General features: G+C 32.8%; 1 protein-coding gene across 4 annotated transcripts; it reads left to right on the top strand.

Annotated features, from left to right (window-relative positions):
• Positions 1–4,804: 4,804 nt before the first annotated feature.
• Positions 4,805–11,554, top strand: LOC107797921 (uncharacterized). 4 transcript variants are annotated; one of them, XM_075251586.1, is made up of 9 exons: positions 4,805–5,109; positions 6,410–6,532; positions 7,282–7,529; positions 7,649–7,858; positions 8,296–8,388; positions 10,478–10,585; positions 10,666–11,036; positions 11,120–11,153; positions 11,346–11,416. In XM_075251586.1, the coding sequence occupies exons 4-8, from the start codon at positions 7,835–7,837 to the stop codon at positions 11,127–11,129; spliced, it is 606 nt and encodes a 201-aa protein (XP_075107687.1). In that variant the 5' UTR covers positions 4,805–5,109; positions 6,410–6,532; positions 7,282–7,529; positions 7,649–7,834; the 3' UTR covers positions 11,130–11,153; positions 11,346–11,416. The 4 variants fall into 4 exon arrangements, with proteins under 4 accessions (XP_075107687.1, XP_075107672.1, XP_075107678.1 ...); XM_075251571.1 differs by lacking the exon at positions 11,120–11,153 and having other exon boundaries at positions 11,346–11,554; XM_075251577.1 differs by lacking the exon at positions 11,120–11,153 and having other exon boundaries at positions 6,398–6,532; positions 11,346–11,554.
• Positions 11,555–12,880: the final 1,326 nt, after the last annotated feature.

Raw genomic sequence — 12,880 nt, 5'->3', positions numbered from 1 at the left:
GGGATTTTAAATAAGATAAAGTAATTAAAGTTGGAATTTTAAAAATAAAAGTAAATAAAGGTGGGATTTCTTTTTCTAAAAAAATAAAAGCAATTTGTAAGTGGGATTTCTTTTAATTAAAAAAATAATAAAATAATAAAAAACAAATCTGAAAATTTCGAAAATTTTGCTATAAATAGAAGAGAAAATTTAGGAAGAAGGGTGGAAAAAAAGAGAGGAAAAACTAGATAGAGAGAAGAAAAAAAGAGGGGGCGGAGTGAGAAGTATACACCCGATATACATTCTGTATACACTGAATATACAGGGGCAGAATTCATTTTGGAGAGTTTTGAAGTTGAAAAAAAATAGTTACTGCTTCATTGCCTCGCTTAAGATCTGAAATAGTCAGAACCTTCCTGCCTTTTACTTCTTCACTATACTTGGAGTCGTTTATAGTCTCCTGGGTTTTCTGCTATTCCTACTGTACTGGTTTGCGATGTTGCTGAATCTGCTGTTGCTGTGTTATTACTGCTGCTGACTTCTCCTTCTTTTGTTCTTGTACTGCTGTTTCCAGGTACACATTTGTACAATCTCGGCTTGAAGCAAAAAATGAAATATTAATCAGGCTTTGTTCCTGTTGAATTCCTCCTGTTTAGATTTGTGGTTGAATATAATTTTTCTTTCTTCGTATAAAGATGTAGTTGAATGATTAATGAATAATGAGGTTGCATATGTATACTTTCTTCATCTAATAATGTTAGTTTAAATTACGGAAAATAATTAATCTGTTTTGATATTATGGTCAATCTCATGTTCTAGTATTATTGAATAACAGAATATAAAATGAAAGCAGTTTTTCTTTGTACAAACTCGATCGCAATTTTCCATTCGCATTAGCCGTAAACTAATAACTAATAAGTTACGTTTTTCAGCATGTAAATAATTAAGAGATTTTCTTTTAGTTTAGAGACGAACTTAATAGAAAATATAGTCATTGTAGGTTTATCCTGTAAAAATAAAAATGAGACGAGCCTCGCCAAATAAAACATATAGATTGCGGGGCCCTCACAAAATGTATGGTTTAATTAGAATTCGGAAGGACCGTTTAGCGAATTTCACGGTCTTCCCCAAAATAATAACGCGATAGTCTCTTTAGGCGCGTGTTTAATATTTTACTTTCTTAAGCCTGGGTGTGCATTTCATGCGACCCGAATCCAAATCCCAAAACATCAAATAAAACGTGTTCCGGATTATGGGTGCATTTCATGTAACGCAGTCCAAAGACGTGTTTTAAGCGATGTTCATATTTCTTTTAAAAACAATAATAATAAAGCGGTTAAAAGATAAAATTTGCACATAAGTTCATATTTGTATAAAATCAGATAATCAAGCCGAATATAACAGTTGAGCGACCGTGCTAGAACCACGGAACTCGGGAATGCCTAACACCTTCTCCCGGGTTAACAGAATTCCTTATCCGGATTTCTGGTACGCAGACTGTAATATGGAGTCATTCTTTTCCTCGATTCGGGATTAAAATTGGTGACTTGGGACACCCTAAATCTCCCAAGTGGCGACTCTGAAATAAATAAATCAATCCCGTCTCGATTGTCCTTTAATTGGAAAAACTCCCACGCACCCTCGCGGGTGCGGAAAAAGGAGGTGTGACAACTCATAGCTCTTAAACCTCATAAAGTAGTACGGCGAGATTATAGCAAAAGAGTTAAAACCTAAACTAGAAATTGAGGAAATCAATGCCCTAAACCTTTTTACCCTTGAATTATCTTTAATTTAGCATATTGTTGTTTTTAATATCATTTGAAATAGTTAAACAAAAACCCAAGTTGATTGATAAAAATCTTGTATCTGGAAATTGGTTGAGTTGAAAATAGCATTGTCAAGAGTTGTAATAGATAGGTTAGTTCCATGAGGATTCGACTCCGGAATTAAAAAAACGGATTATATTTGCAACGACCGCTTTGTCTTTAGAAGGCATAGTTGGCCGTGATCACTCTATTTCACATGTTATTCTAATTTAATCAATTCAAGTTATTACAGTAAAGAAATACATTTATTTGTGAGTAGATATTTTCGGTAGAATAAAGTATCTATAATTTTTCTTTTTACAAGTACAAATAATGCAATAGTGTTAAAGTTAATATGAGATAAAAATTAATCATACTTAATTTTTAGATAAATAAAAAATAATAGTTTCTTAAATACTATTATCAAACTACACATTTTACCTCCCTAACATAAAATAATTAATAAGATTCATCAATACTGTAATTTAAATTAGTATTCCTTCAAGATTAAATACATAATTACTTTCAAATTTGACATAGAACTTAAGACATGAAGATTAGCGGCGGGCGTTCTGGCAGTTTGGATTGGATATGAAATTTTCGTTTTGGTTTTCGGATTGAAGAAATGACAATCCAACTCCAATCCATATAAACTCGGATCGGATCGGATTTTTTAAGTTCAGCAAACCGATACCCGACTGGTCGCTTTGAGCTTTAGCGCATCGTTCGGCAGTTTGAGGCCATGAACATCTTCAGTTCAGGTACTATGACTTGTGCACATGGTCGTAATTCGAATTCGGGAAGTTTGAAGTCGATTTGGAAAGAGAATTCTCATTTCAGAAGCTTTAAGTTGGAAGAATTGGCTAAGTTGTGATTTTTGAATAAACGACCTCGGAATCGAGATTTGAAGGTTCCAACAGGCCTTCGTATGATGATTTTGGCTTTGGGCGAATGTCCGGATTGGGTTTTGGATGACTCGGGTACACGTTGTTTTCGTATTCATACTACGTTCGAGAGTGAACAACTCAACCTAATATACGTCAATGATTTATATTAGAGAAGAACTCTAATTGCTTCTGCGATCCCTCTCATAGCTGCCAACATCCGCTTCTGCGCTGCCAACATCGCACCTGCGGTGTCGCAGGTGCGTTCCACTACTCCGCTCCTGTGATGAACGCCCAACACTGCCCAGCCCCCTTTCCAGTCGCTTCTGCGATGAGTTTCACGCTTCTGCGATGTCGCTTCTGCCCAAATGTTGTTCAGAACAGCAGAAAAATTAGCAGCTTCAATGTCCAAAATTAACTCCGCTAACCTTCCAAAATCCACCCGAGGCCCTCAGGACTTTAACCAAGTATGACAACATGTCCTAAATATAATACGAACTTAGTCGAGGCTTTAAACCACATCAAACCATGCCAAAATTACGAATCACGCATCGAATCGAATTATGAGTTTTCAAATCTTCCAACTTCTATATTTTGCGCTGAAATATATCAAATCAATCCGGAATGACTTCAAATTTTGCACGCGAGTTATAAATGATGTACCATAGTTGTTCCTATTTTCGGAATCGAAATCCGTCCTCATTATCAAATTTCCACCCTCGGTCGAATTTTCCAAAAAAAAATTCTATTTTCCAACTTTCGCCAAAATGTGTCGAATTGTCCTAACTCTTACGGACTTCCAAATCCGGACACACGCCTAAAGCGAAAATTACCATACGAAGCTATTGACATCATCAAAACTCCATTCCGAGGTCGTTGCTCAAAAGTCAACTCTCCGTTCAACTCTTTCCATTTAAGTTTCAAAATGAGAATTTTTCTTTAAATTTAATTTCGAATCTTTTGAAAACCAAACTCGATGGCACACACAAGTCATAATACATATTACAAAGTTGCTCGGGACCTTAGGTTGCTGAACGGGGCGTTAATTCTTACGACATATTGGGTCATTACATCTTCACCGTAATCATCCAAATACATTATTCAATTAATGAAATCATTATCAACCAAATGCACAGAGACATTAATATGGCCGATAAGAAGTAGTAATAATAAAATCATGTCCAACTAGAAAGTATTCTTATTAGGGATGTATATCAGTCGGTTCAGTTCGGTTGTGAATGTTATTGGCTCGATATATCGGTTATCGGTTTATAAATATGCTAAACTGATAATCGAACTGATAAGATAGTGATTATCGGATATCGATTAATTAGTTGTCGATCATTACAATTTACCCGATAAGATAACTTAATTTAGAGGAAAAAGTATAGTGTACAACACTAATTAATCTTATAACCTTGATTCCTTCACTTATGTTCTAAAGAGTGAACAAAAGTTTTGTGGACATTTGGGGACCAATCAGCAGAATATACTGAACACTAGGAATATTAGAGGATCATAATTACAACAGTTGCTTTCCTACAAAGAACTAAGAATATACTGAACACTAGGAATATTAGAGGATCATAATTACAACAGTTGCTTTCCTACAAAGAACTAAGAGGTTTTGTCAAGTCTACTTATCCAAACAGAGTAGAAACAACACAAATAGTAGCCAAGAGCGCAAAAAATAATTTGTAATGTAAAATTTTATATAGTTATAATTTCTAAATAGGTATTTATATAATCAATCTGGTTCGACTTTTACGATTAATTTTTGCTTAAAACCAAATAATTAAATTTTATATGTTCTTAAAACTAAAAATCAAAATCAAATCAAATAAAGAATGTTGATTTTTTTTCCAGTTTTGGTTCAATTTCTCGTGAACACAAAGATAGTTAAATCAATTCTTGAAATAAATCTTTTGAATATTGTATTACTGTAGTACATATTTGATATAACTTATTTATAACATAAAGTCATCCAAAATTGGGATATGTACTAAAATAAAGTTTCATTTTAGTATTATTTTCACAAGGTAAAGTTTCTTTTTACTATTTTTTTTACATAAGTTGGTTGTATATTTGTAGTATTATATGTATATAAGTTGGCTGTATATACTATTTTTACATAAGTTGGCTGATATTTTAGAATTAGTGGGAGAGAGAGATAAAGTTAGGGTTAGAAGAAAATTCAGGGTAAAGCACTTCTCCACTCCCTTCCTTGGCATAACTCTTCAACCTCCTCCATACCCACCAAGCTCGTCCATACCCACCAAATAGAATTCCACAACATTGTAAATTGGAGAAAGAAACCGTCTTTTGGCGCTGGTTTTTGGGATTTTTGGCTCCAAATGAATGTCAGGATAACCACTATATATATATATGAGAAAAATGACTGGAAAAAATACATTGCAAAGTGAAGCAAAATTTCTGAACAGGTATGTATCATTTCACCTACTCTTTGTTTGAATAAGATTCAATAGATTGTAATTGCCACAATCATATATCAAATTATTAATTCATTAATTATTTGTGGCATAGACATTGATATGCTTTTATTTTGTCTCATATGATCAATCTAGATGAGAATAAATCAATTAGAAGATTTTGAAACAGAAACTCTTTAATTTACTGTGTATATTTAGAGTTTTTAGTTTACTGTGTATATTTATAGTTTTGCATGGTGTACTGAAGGGGAAATATTAGATATTATCATAGTAGGCATCTATTTTGTGTATATATTGACGTTTTCTGTCTGGTTTTGAGGGAAGAGTGGATGGATTGTGAAAATATGGTATTAAAGCTTCTGTTTGAATCAAATCATGCTTCTTGGTGGCCCTTGGGAATTTGTTTGATCGGATAATGGCACTTTAAATTTAGATGAACTGAAACAAAGTGTTTTAAGGTGAATATTTTGTAGGGTAATTTATATTTTTGTTGAAACCAGTAAACATTCCTTCACTAGGCTCAATCTTTGTCAGACACACAGCTTCTTTTAAATCTGCTGCATGTATAACTTATAAGATCTTTGGTATAAGTTTTTGAAAAAAATTAATATTATGGAAAAATAAAGGAGCTGTTGATAGTTCCCATACTATTTTTAGTTTTGATATGTCTTTATAATTTTGATATCGTTGCCCAAGTAAGTCTAGTGCCTCTTCTCTTGCTTTTTCTTGCCAGTGAGTGTGCCTAGAAGAAAAATAGTCCATGAGAGCAATGTCTGCGTTGTTTCTTGTTCAGCATTCATCAATTATTTCTTCAAATATGAGCTTCTCTCTTCCAGCAGTATCATGATTAGCTTTCAAAAGCATTCCAAGATAATCTGTTGTAATGTTGTCCATATTGCTTACCATTGCACACACTCTTTTCTTGATTATCTCTGTGAAAAGTTGCTGAATTTTTCTTTCAACTTTCACCATTGAAAAACTTTCATTTATACGATATACGTTTTTGAAAACATAGTTGATGTGCCTTCAAATTAGAAAAATTTCTACATAAATAGATCTTTGGTATGTTATACTAATTACCTAACTCGGCTAGTAATGCTTCAATAGTTCAATAAATTTTAGGAGAAGAAGATAGTAAATTCGTATTAGGAAATGATGTGCATCAGGCTTTCCAGATTGATGATTTATGTTCTTTTTGAGTTTTTCTTTAGTTATTTCTAACTTTTGGTTTGTTAAACTAATAGATTTTACATCTAATGAATATACTAAAATTATATAGTATTTTTGGTAGAATTCTACAAATCAATGGCATCAGGCGGACGTGTCTCTAGACAAACCACAATTACAGGTGCTTCTACTCAAGCAAGCCGATTATCTGATCCATCAAATAGTAATAATCCTACTCCTAATACAGGTAATACGTACCTTTTATTATATTGACTAGGAGTGTATCTATTAATTATTGTTTGTTCTCCTTTTTAATTTGATGCTTATTGCTCATTGTTGTCAGTGTACTATTTTTTGTTGTTTATTCTTATGGATCCTTTTTTTTTGGCTTGTTCTGTGCATTCCATATTGTTTTTCTATATGCAACTAGTATATCCTGCACTTTCTAATTCAGAGTTTTGGTAGTACTATTTTTATTGAAACCTTTGCTGTAAAATTGAAGTAATTTCTTATTGCCAGGTCAATTATATTGCAATTCGAAGGTATATTGGGGATTTTCATTTCTGTGGAAGTCATTATCTGATAAATTACATTGCACCCATTCTTTCTTGTTGGTTTTAGCAAATACTAAGAGTAGCCAAGAACTTCACACCTATTGCTATATTATTTTTGAGTTTATCTTTATAAAACAAACAGATTGTGTTTAAAAGAGGGGATGTAAACAAAGTTTCTGATTGTCGCCCAATAAGAAGTTTCAACAAATTCTTACTTTCCTCAACTGGAAAGAAATAACAATCTTTATATTCCAGCATCTAGGATTCTTTTGTGTTTAAGTTGGAACCAAATATATTAATATTTGAAACATTCATTAATGTTAAACTTGAAACAGTAGAGTTTTCATTTGTAGCATGACAATTAATTACTAATAGATATACATGGTTACCATTTAAGAATTTTAGCAAGTATTTTGAACTGATTTTTACTTTTTAAAATCAGATGATTCAACTAGAATCAGGAAAGGTCGTTGAAGGACAATGGGAAAAGGTCTTGAGAAAATGAAGAAGTCTATAGGGAGAAAGATGGTTATAGACATTCCAGTTGGTAAAGGAAGGCCAGTTAAGGCAATTCCATCAGCAAAGCTATCAAATGAGTTAGGAATTATTGCTCGCAACTTTCTTTCACTTCCAAACAAGTGGAAGGAACTCACAAGAGATGATAAGGATGCAGCATTAATTAGATGCCATGTAAGGATTCTATATTTTGGTAAATTTTATTACATTATAAATATGTTAGTTTTTAATCTTTTACCAGCAAAGAAAATTTGATTGTTTTGTGAGTGTCTTCAAAACTTCTCATTTTGCAGGAGAAGTTTGAAATTAACTTGGACGAGCATTACACCAAAGATAGTTGTGAGGATATTCTGAAAAATAGAAGCCGACAATGACGCTACAAATTAAAAAAGCTATTTGAAAGTGCAAGCTCCGAGGAAGAGGCTCGTAAAATTGAAGTGCCAGAGTTGACCCCGGAAAATTGGAACAGGCTCTGTGACATGTGGGCGAATCCAGAGCATAAGGTAATTTCTATTCATATTTGTCTCGTTATATCTTTTTCTGGCAAACAACATTCACGATTTCTCAACCTTTTTCTTTAAGTAATTAAGAATACGTACAAACAAAATGTACAGAAGATATTTTCAGAAAATATTTTTCTCTACTTTGTAGCTGCAACATTCATTCATGGATGATATGGCTTACATTGATATGAGTAGACCCTTACAGAAGATACAAATAAGAGTAGAAAATAAACTGGAAGTAAAAAAGAAAAAAAAAAGGATTCTTTAAATGCCTCTGAAAATTGCAACCTTTGAGAAGAGCTTGACGTGGTTCTTTAGTTTATGTCCACTCTTTTATGCTAACATCTGAGAACTTATAGTGCGAAATGATAATAAGCTTTAGCATCATATTTGTTTCATTATAATTTTATTTACTTATATTTATATATTCTTTGTAGAGACGATGCGAGATAAACAAGGTCAATCGAACAAAGCTGAAATCTAATCATTTCATGGGGTCAAGAGCTTTTGTAGCTGCTCGTGCTGAAATAGTAAGTTATACTATTTTTATTTTTTGGAACTTTTCCAATCTCTATGCTTGGTAGGCGAAGACTGAAATCTCAAGAGACATTTTTAATATTCAAAATAGTGAAAAAAAGAAAAGAACTTGCACATACTTTTAAGTATTGCTATTTTTCATTCATAATTCAAATCAAGTTAGTTTCTTGTTGTTGTTGTGCAAGTTTTTTTATTGCAATTGTTGAGTATTCTAGAGCTTGTTTGGCCTATTTATTGCTGTCGAGGCTCTGTTTGTGACTCGTTATTGGATTTCTAGTTTTCTTATATGGCATTTCGTGAACCGGTTAGCTTCTTTTGCTTTGTTGATATCTGGTTTCCTCTTGTGAGGATCATCTGCCGTGTTGGCTCTGAACTCCATATTTGCACTAGGATCAATCACTGCTTTAACCACCTGTTTCCATGTTAATGTAGTTTATGAGTGTTTTGATAACATAACTTAGCACTTAAAACTAGACATATAACTTGGTTAAATATTAGACATTTCATGCTCTTAAGTAGTAAATTACTAGAACTTGACTGTTAAGCTCTTATTATGTTTTGGTGTAAACTGGAACTTGTAAATGATGCTGAAATCTTGTTAGATCTCATTTCCTAATTTACAGCCCCAACGTTAGTGCTGATACTCAATAAAACTTACCTTTTCTAAGAAAAAAGAAGTAGAAAACTTGATTCTCATCAGACATTCCATCAACTATACTTTTATATTTGAAGATTAATGTATCCATTGATTTTAGTTAATATCTTATCTCTTCTCATACGGAAGGCATATCTTCTATGTAAAGCAGTTATTTTTATTTTATTTATGTTTGAGTTGTTCGAACTCGGAAAGCATTCTGTGTCAGTTCTTCCTCTTCCTTTGTATTTGCTTTTTTTTTTGCTTGAGATCTATGATCCCTGCCTACATTAGAAAGTCAGATGTGTGGGATGAGAATTGCTAAAATGGGAGAAACTTATCATTTGTATAAAAAATAGAGAACCTGCTTAATGTGTAGTACTTGACTCTTTGAAACTAACCTTGCCTCATATGTGTAAATATTTTCACAACCAGACACCAAAGCTATTCATAAATAAGAAGTTTTTATCTGTTTGTATATGTTATGCAGTCATCTAGATATCATGCCCTCCAGTTGCCCATGTAAGAAAGTCACGCTTCTATTAAAGTCAACAATGATCTGAATCACTGCTCTTTTTCCTTCTTTGTCTGGTTTAAGTTGTCGACAATATGAAATGAACTAGAGAGGCTGCATTTAGGATGTTTGATTGAACTCGTTTTGTATTAAGAATAACTTAGATAGTTAGATGCGTGTTTAGGGTCTTTGGTGGAGTTACATATTCGACTTTGGATCAATGTTTGGACCACGGGAATATGAGAAAGGGTCCCAAGGATCAATGGGAGTCTGTTGTGAAACATTGAAGCCTATTTAGTTATTTCTAAGTTTGAGATGTAATTTATAGTGAACAAAGTCATGGTGAATTGGTAATTGAGAGGTGGGGACGTTTCTGTGCAACTTGTTTCTTTCGTTTCTTTTTACTTTTCTTTAAATCTTTGTCAGCATGCTTTAGTTAAACTTTTAATTATCAAATATTAGTATCACATCTAGGACCTTAATAACAAGGAAAACCAGTTCTATGTCTGCGTCATGTATTCTATAACAACTGTTAGTAGTAGTATTTTAAGGCTCTTAAAATATATTGAGCTTTCTGATATAAAACCTTTATTTGTTTCCTTTCTCTGAGTTTATTTTTGTATAAAAGGGCAGTCAACATATAAAAATTCTGTCTTGTTGTTAGTTGGGAAGCCATAACTACTCTTCATTAGTTGTCTAATGTTACTTGTCACATCAATTTCTGACTCTGCAATGTTCTGTCTTACAAAACTCTCAAAAATGGTTGCCTTGACAGGAGTTGGTATAGGTAAAAAGCTTTGATCTACATACATTCATTACCTTTTGTTGAACCTGTAATCTAATCATGTCAATGTGGTTGAGGTTCAATCACCCTAGGCATTCATTACTAAGATGATATTTTAGTAATATTTCATATTATTTTCATATTGTGTAGGGTGTGAAGGAACATGAAGGAGTAGAGCCAAATAGGATTGAGTTCTTCAAAAGTACCCATTACTCGAGTGAAAAAGGATGGTCATCTCCAGAGGCTGAGACTAACTACGTAAGTAATATTTTAGTAACATGTCACATGTATTCATTCTATCTTATAATTAATTTAACTGATATAATATTTTTATGTAGAACAAAATGAGAGATTTGAGAGCTCGATCTGTTTCTGAAGAGAATCCAATGACTATTGATGAAATTGTTGATAATGTACTTGGTACAAGGTCGGGATATATTAAAGGTCTTGGTTATGGTCCAAAGCCTAATACAACTACAACAACAAAAAGAAGGACAACAGAATTAGAGGATGCTCTTAGGAGGGCAAAAGAGGATGCTGCTACTACCCAACATGGTTTACAAGAACGTTTGAATGTAACTGAAACTGAGGTAGCAAATCAGCAGATACAGATAAAAACATTAACTTCTGAGCTGGGTACTCTAAGGGCACGCCAAGAGGAAATATTAAACCAAATGAAGTGTCATTTTATTGGCTCATCACCATCAAGGTTAGAAGTACTACATCTTTAAATGATAAATTCAAGTATAATTCTTTTAGCATCTAAGTTCGAATGTTTTTTTAATGATACAGTGAAGATTGAGCCCCACCAGATTATCAACTTTGGGTACACTAAACTTCACACTATTTAATTTTTTTCTCATTTTTATTTACTTGTATCACAATTTATTTATTTGTTTCACCAATTAAACTCTACGTCTAACAAGAAGTTGTAGTTTATACCAATTATATCTTATTTATACCATGATACCATAAAGTATTAACTTAAATCATAATTTTTTCTCTATCTTTTATACAGGTATATGGAGGAAACTATTGGATCAAGACTAATTGCAAGTGAAGTGTCACTGCATTCCTCCACTTCTCAGTATTAATTGCAAGTGAAGTGTCACTGCATTCCTCCACTTCTCAGTCCTAGTTTAGGAGTAATATTTCTCAATTAGACTTTTACGTTGGACATATTTACTTTAACTATGTTTCTTTTAATTTAAGGAGCTTTTATTTCAATATAGTTTTAATATTAGTTTTATGATCAATGGTGAATATTTTTGTTATTACCTCTGATTGTTTTTATTTTTATGTTATTACGTTGATTGTTTTATTATGTTATTTCAAATTCGTATTACGTCAATCTAAAACAAATACGAATATAAACGTCATCAAACATTTGTTATTAGTGACAAAAAAGTTCACTTTTATATAGTTTTTAGGAATATCACATTTTCGTTATTATACAAATTAAGTTCGTCATAAATTCACTATATTTAGTGACAAAATAATTTATGTCCCAAAATCATCTTTTTATTGACTACGAATCAATTTTGTATTATTTGACAATTGTAATTGTCACTAATTATGATAACTTATAGTGACAACTTTGTTTTGTCGATAAAAATATTCTTTTTAGTGACAAGATGGTAGTTTTAACTATAAAATTATAATTGTCACTAATTATATATTTAGGGACGAAATACTTTTTTGTAGATAAAAGGTAGTCTTTAATGACAAAATTACGGTTTTCAACTACGAAATACACATAGCTTTAGAGACATTTAACGTCGTCACTAATTAAACTAAATTTTAGAGACGAGGCAGTTTCGTCGACATTAATGCACTTTTTAGTGATGAAATCATACTATTAAGTACGATTTTTTTGTACTTTTTATGACAAATAAATCCGTCATAAATATTGCGTATTTAGGGACGAAAAAGAATTTCGTATTTAATACTTCATTATTTGGCGACGAAACACAAAGTTGCCTTTATATGTTATTAGTGACGGTGTTTTAGAGACGAAAGATTGACAAAAAAAATTCGTCATAAAAAATCTTTGGTGACGAAAAGTGAATCATAGGTGACAAAATAATTCATCATTGATAATCAAATTTGTTGTAGTGTCTATTTATAGAAAATGGGTTTCATAGGACCTGATGGTAAACAACCCCTACTTCCAACCGAGAGGTTGTGAGTTCGAGTCTCCCCAAGAGCAAGGTGGGAAGTTCTTGGAGGGAAGGATGCCGGGGGTCTATTTGGAAACAGTCTCTCTACCCTAGGGTAGGGGTAAGGTCTGCGTACACACTACCCTCCCCAGACCCCACTAAGTGGGATTATACTGGGTTGTTGTTGTTGTTGTTGTTATCTGCTTGAGCTTTTTCTCAATCTCTTTTGTTTTCCCTCTGTTACTGGTTACGCATGCTAGCATAGCTACGCAACCTAGTTACGTCTGGCTACGTAGCTACACTCCCTAGCTACGTCTGGCTACGTAGCTACGCTCCCTAGCTACGCACAGCTGAAGCTTCTCCTTCTCATCTTTTCTTCTTCCTGGTTTTAGCT

The sequence above is a fragment of the Nicotiana tabacum genome, chromosome 1 (genome assembly GCF_000715075.1).
Source record: "Nicotiana tabacum cultivar K326 chromosome 1, ASM71507v2, whole genome shotgun sequence".
Classification (NCBI taxonomy): Eukaryota; Viridiplantae; Streptophyta; class Magnoliopsida; order Solanales; family Solanaceae; genus Nicotiana; species Nicotiana tabacum.
Note: the sequence above shows the minus strand (reverse complement) of the source record. Positions and strands in the feature narration are given on the sequence as shown.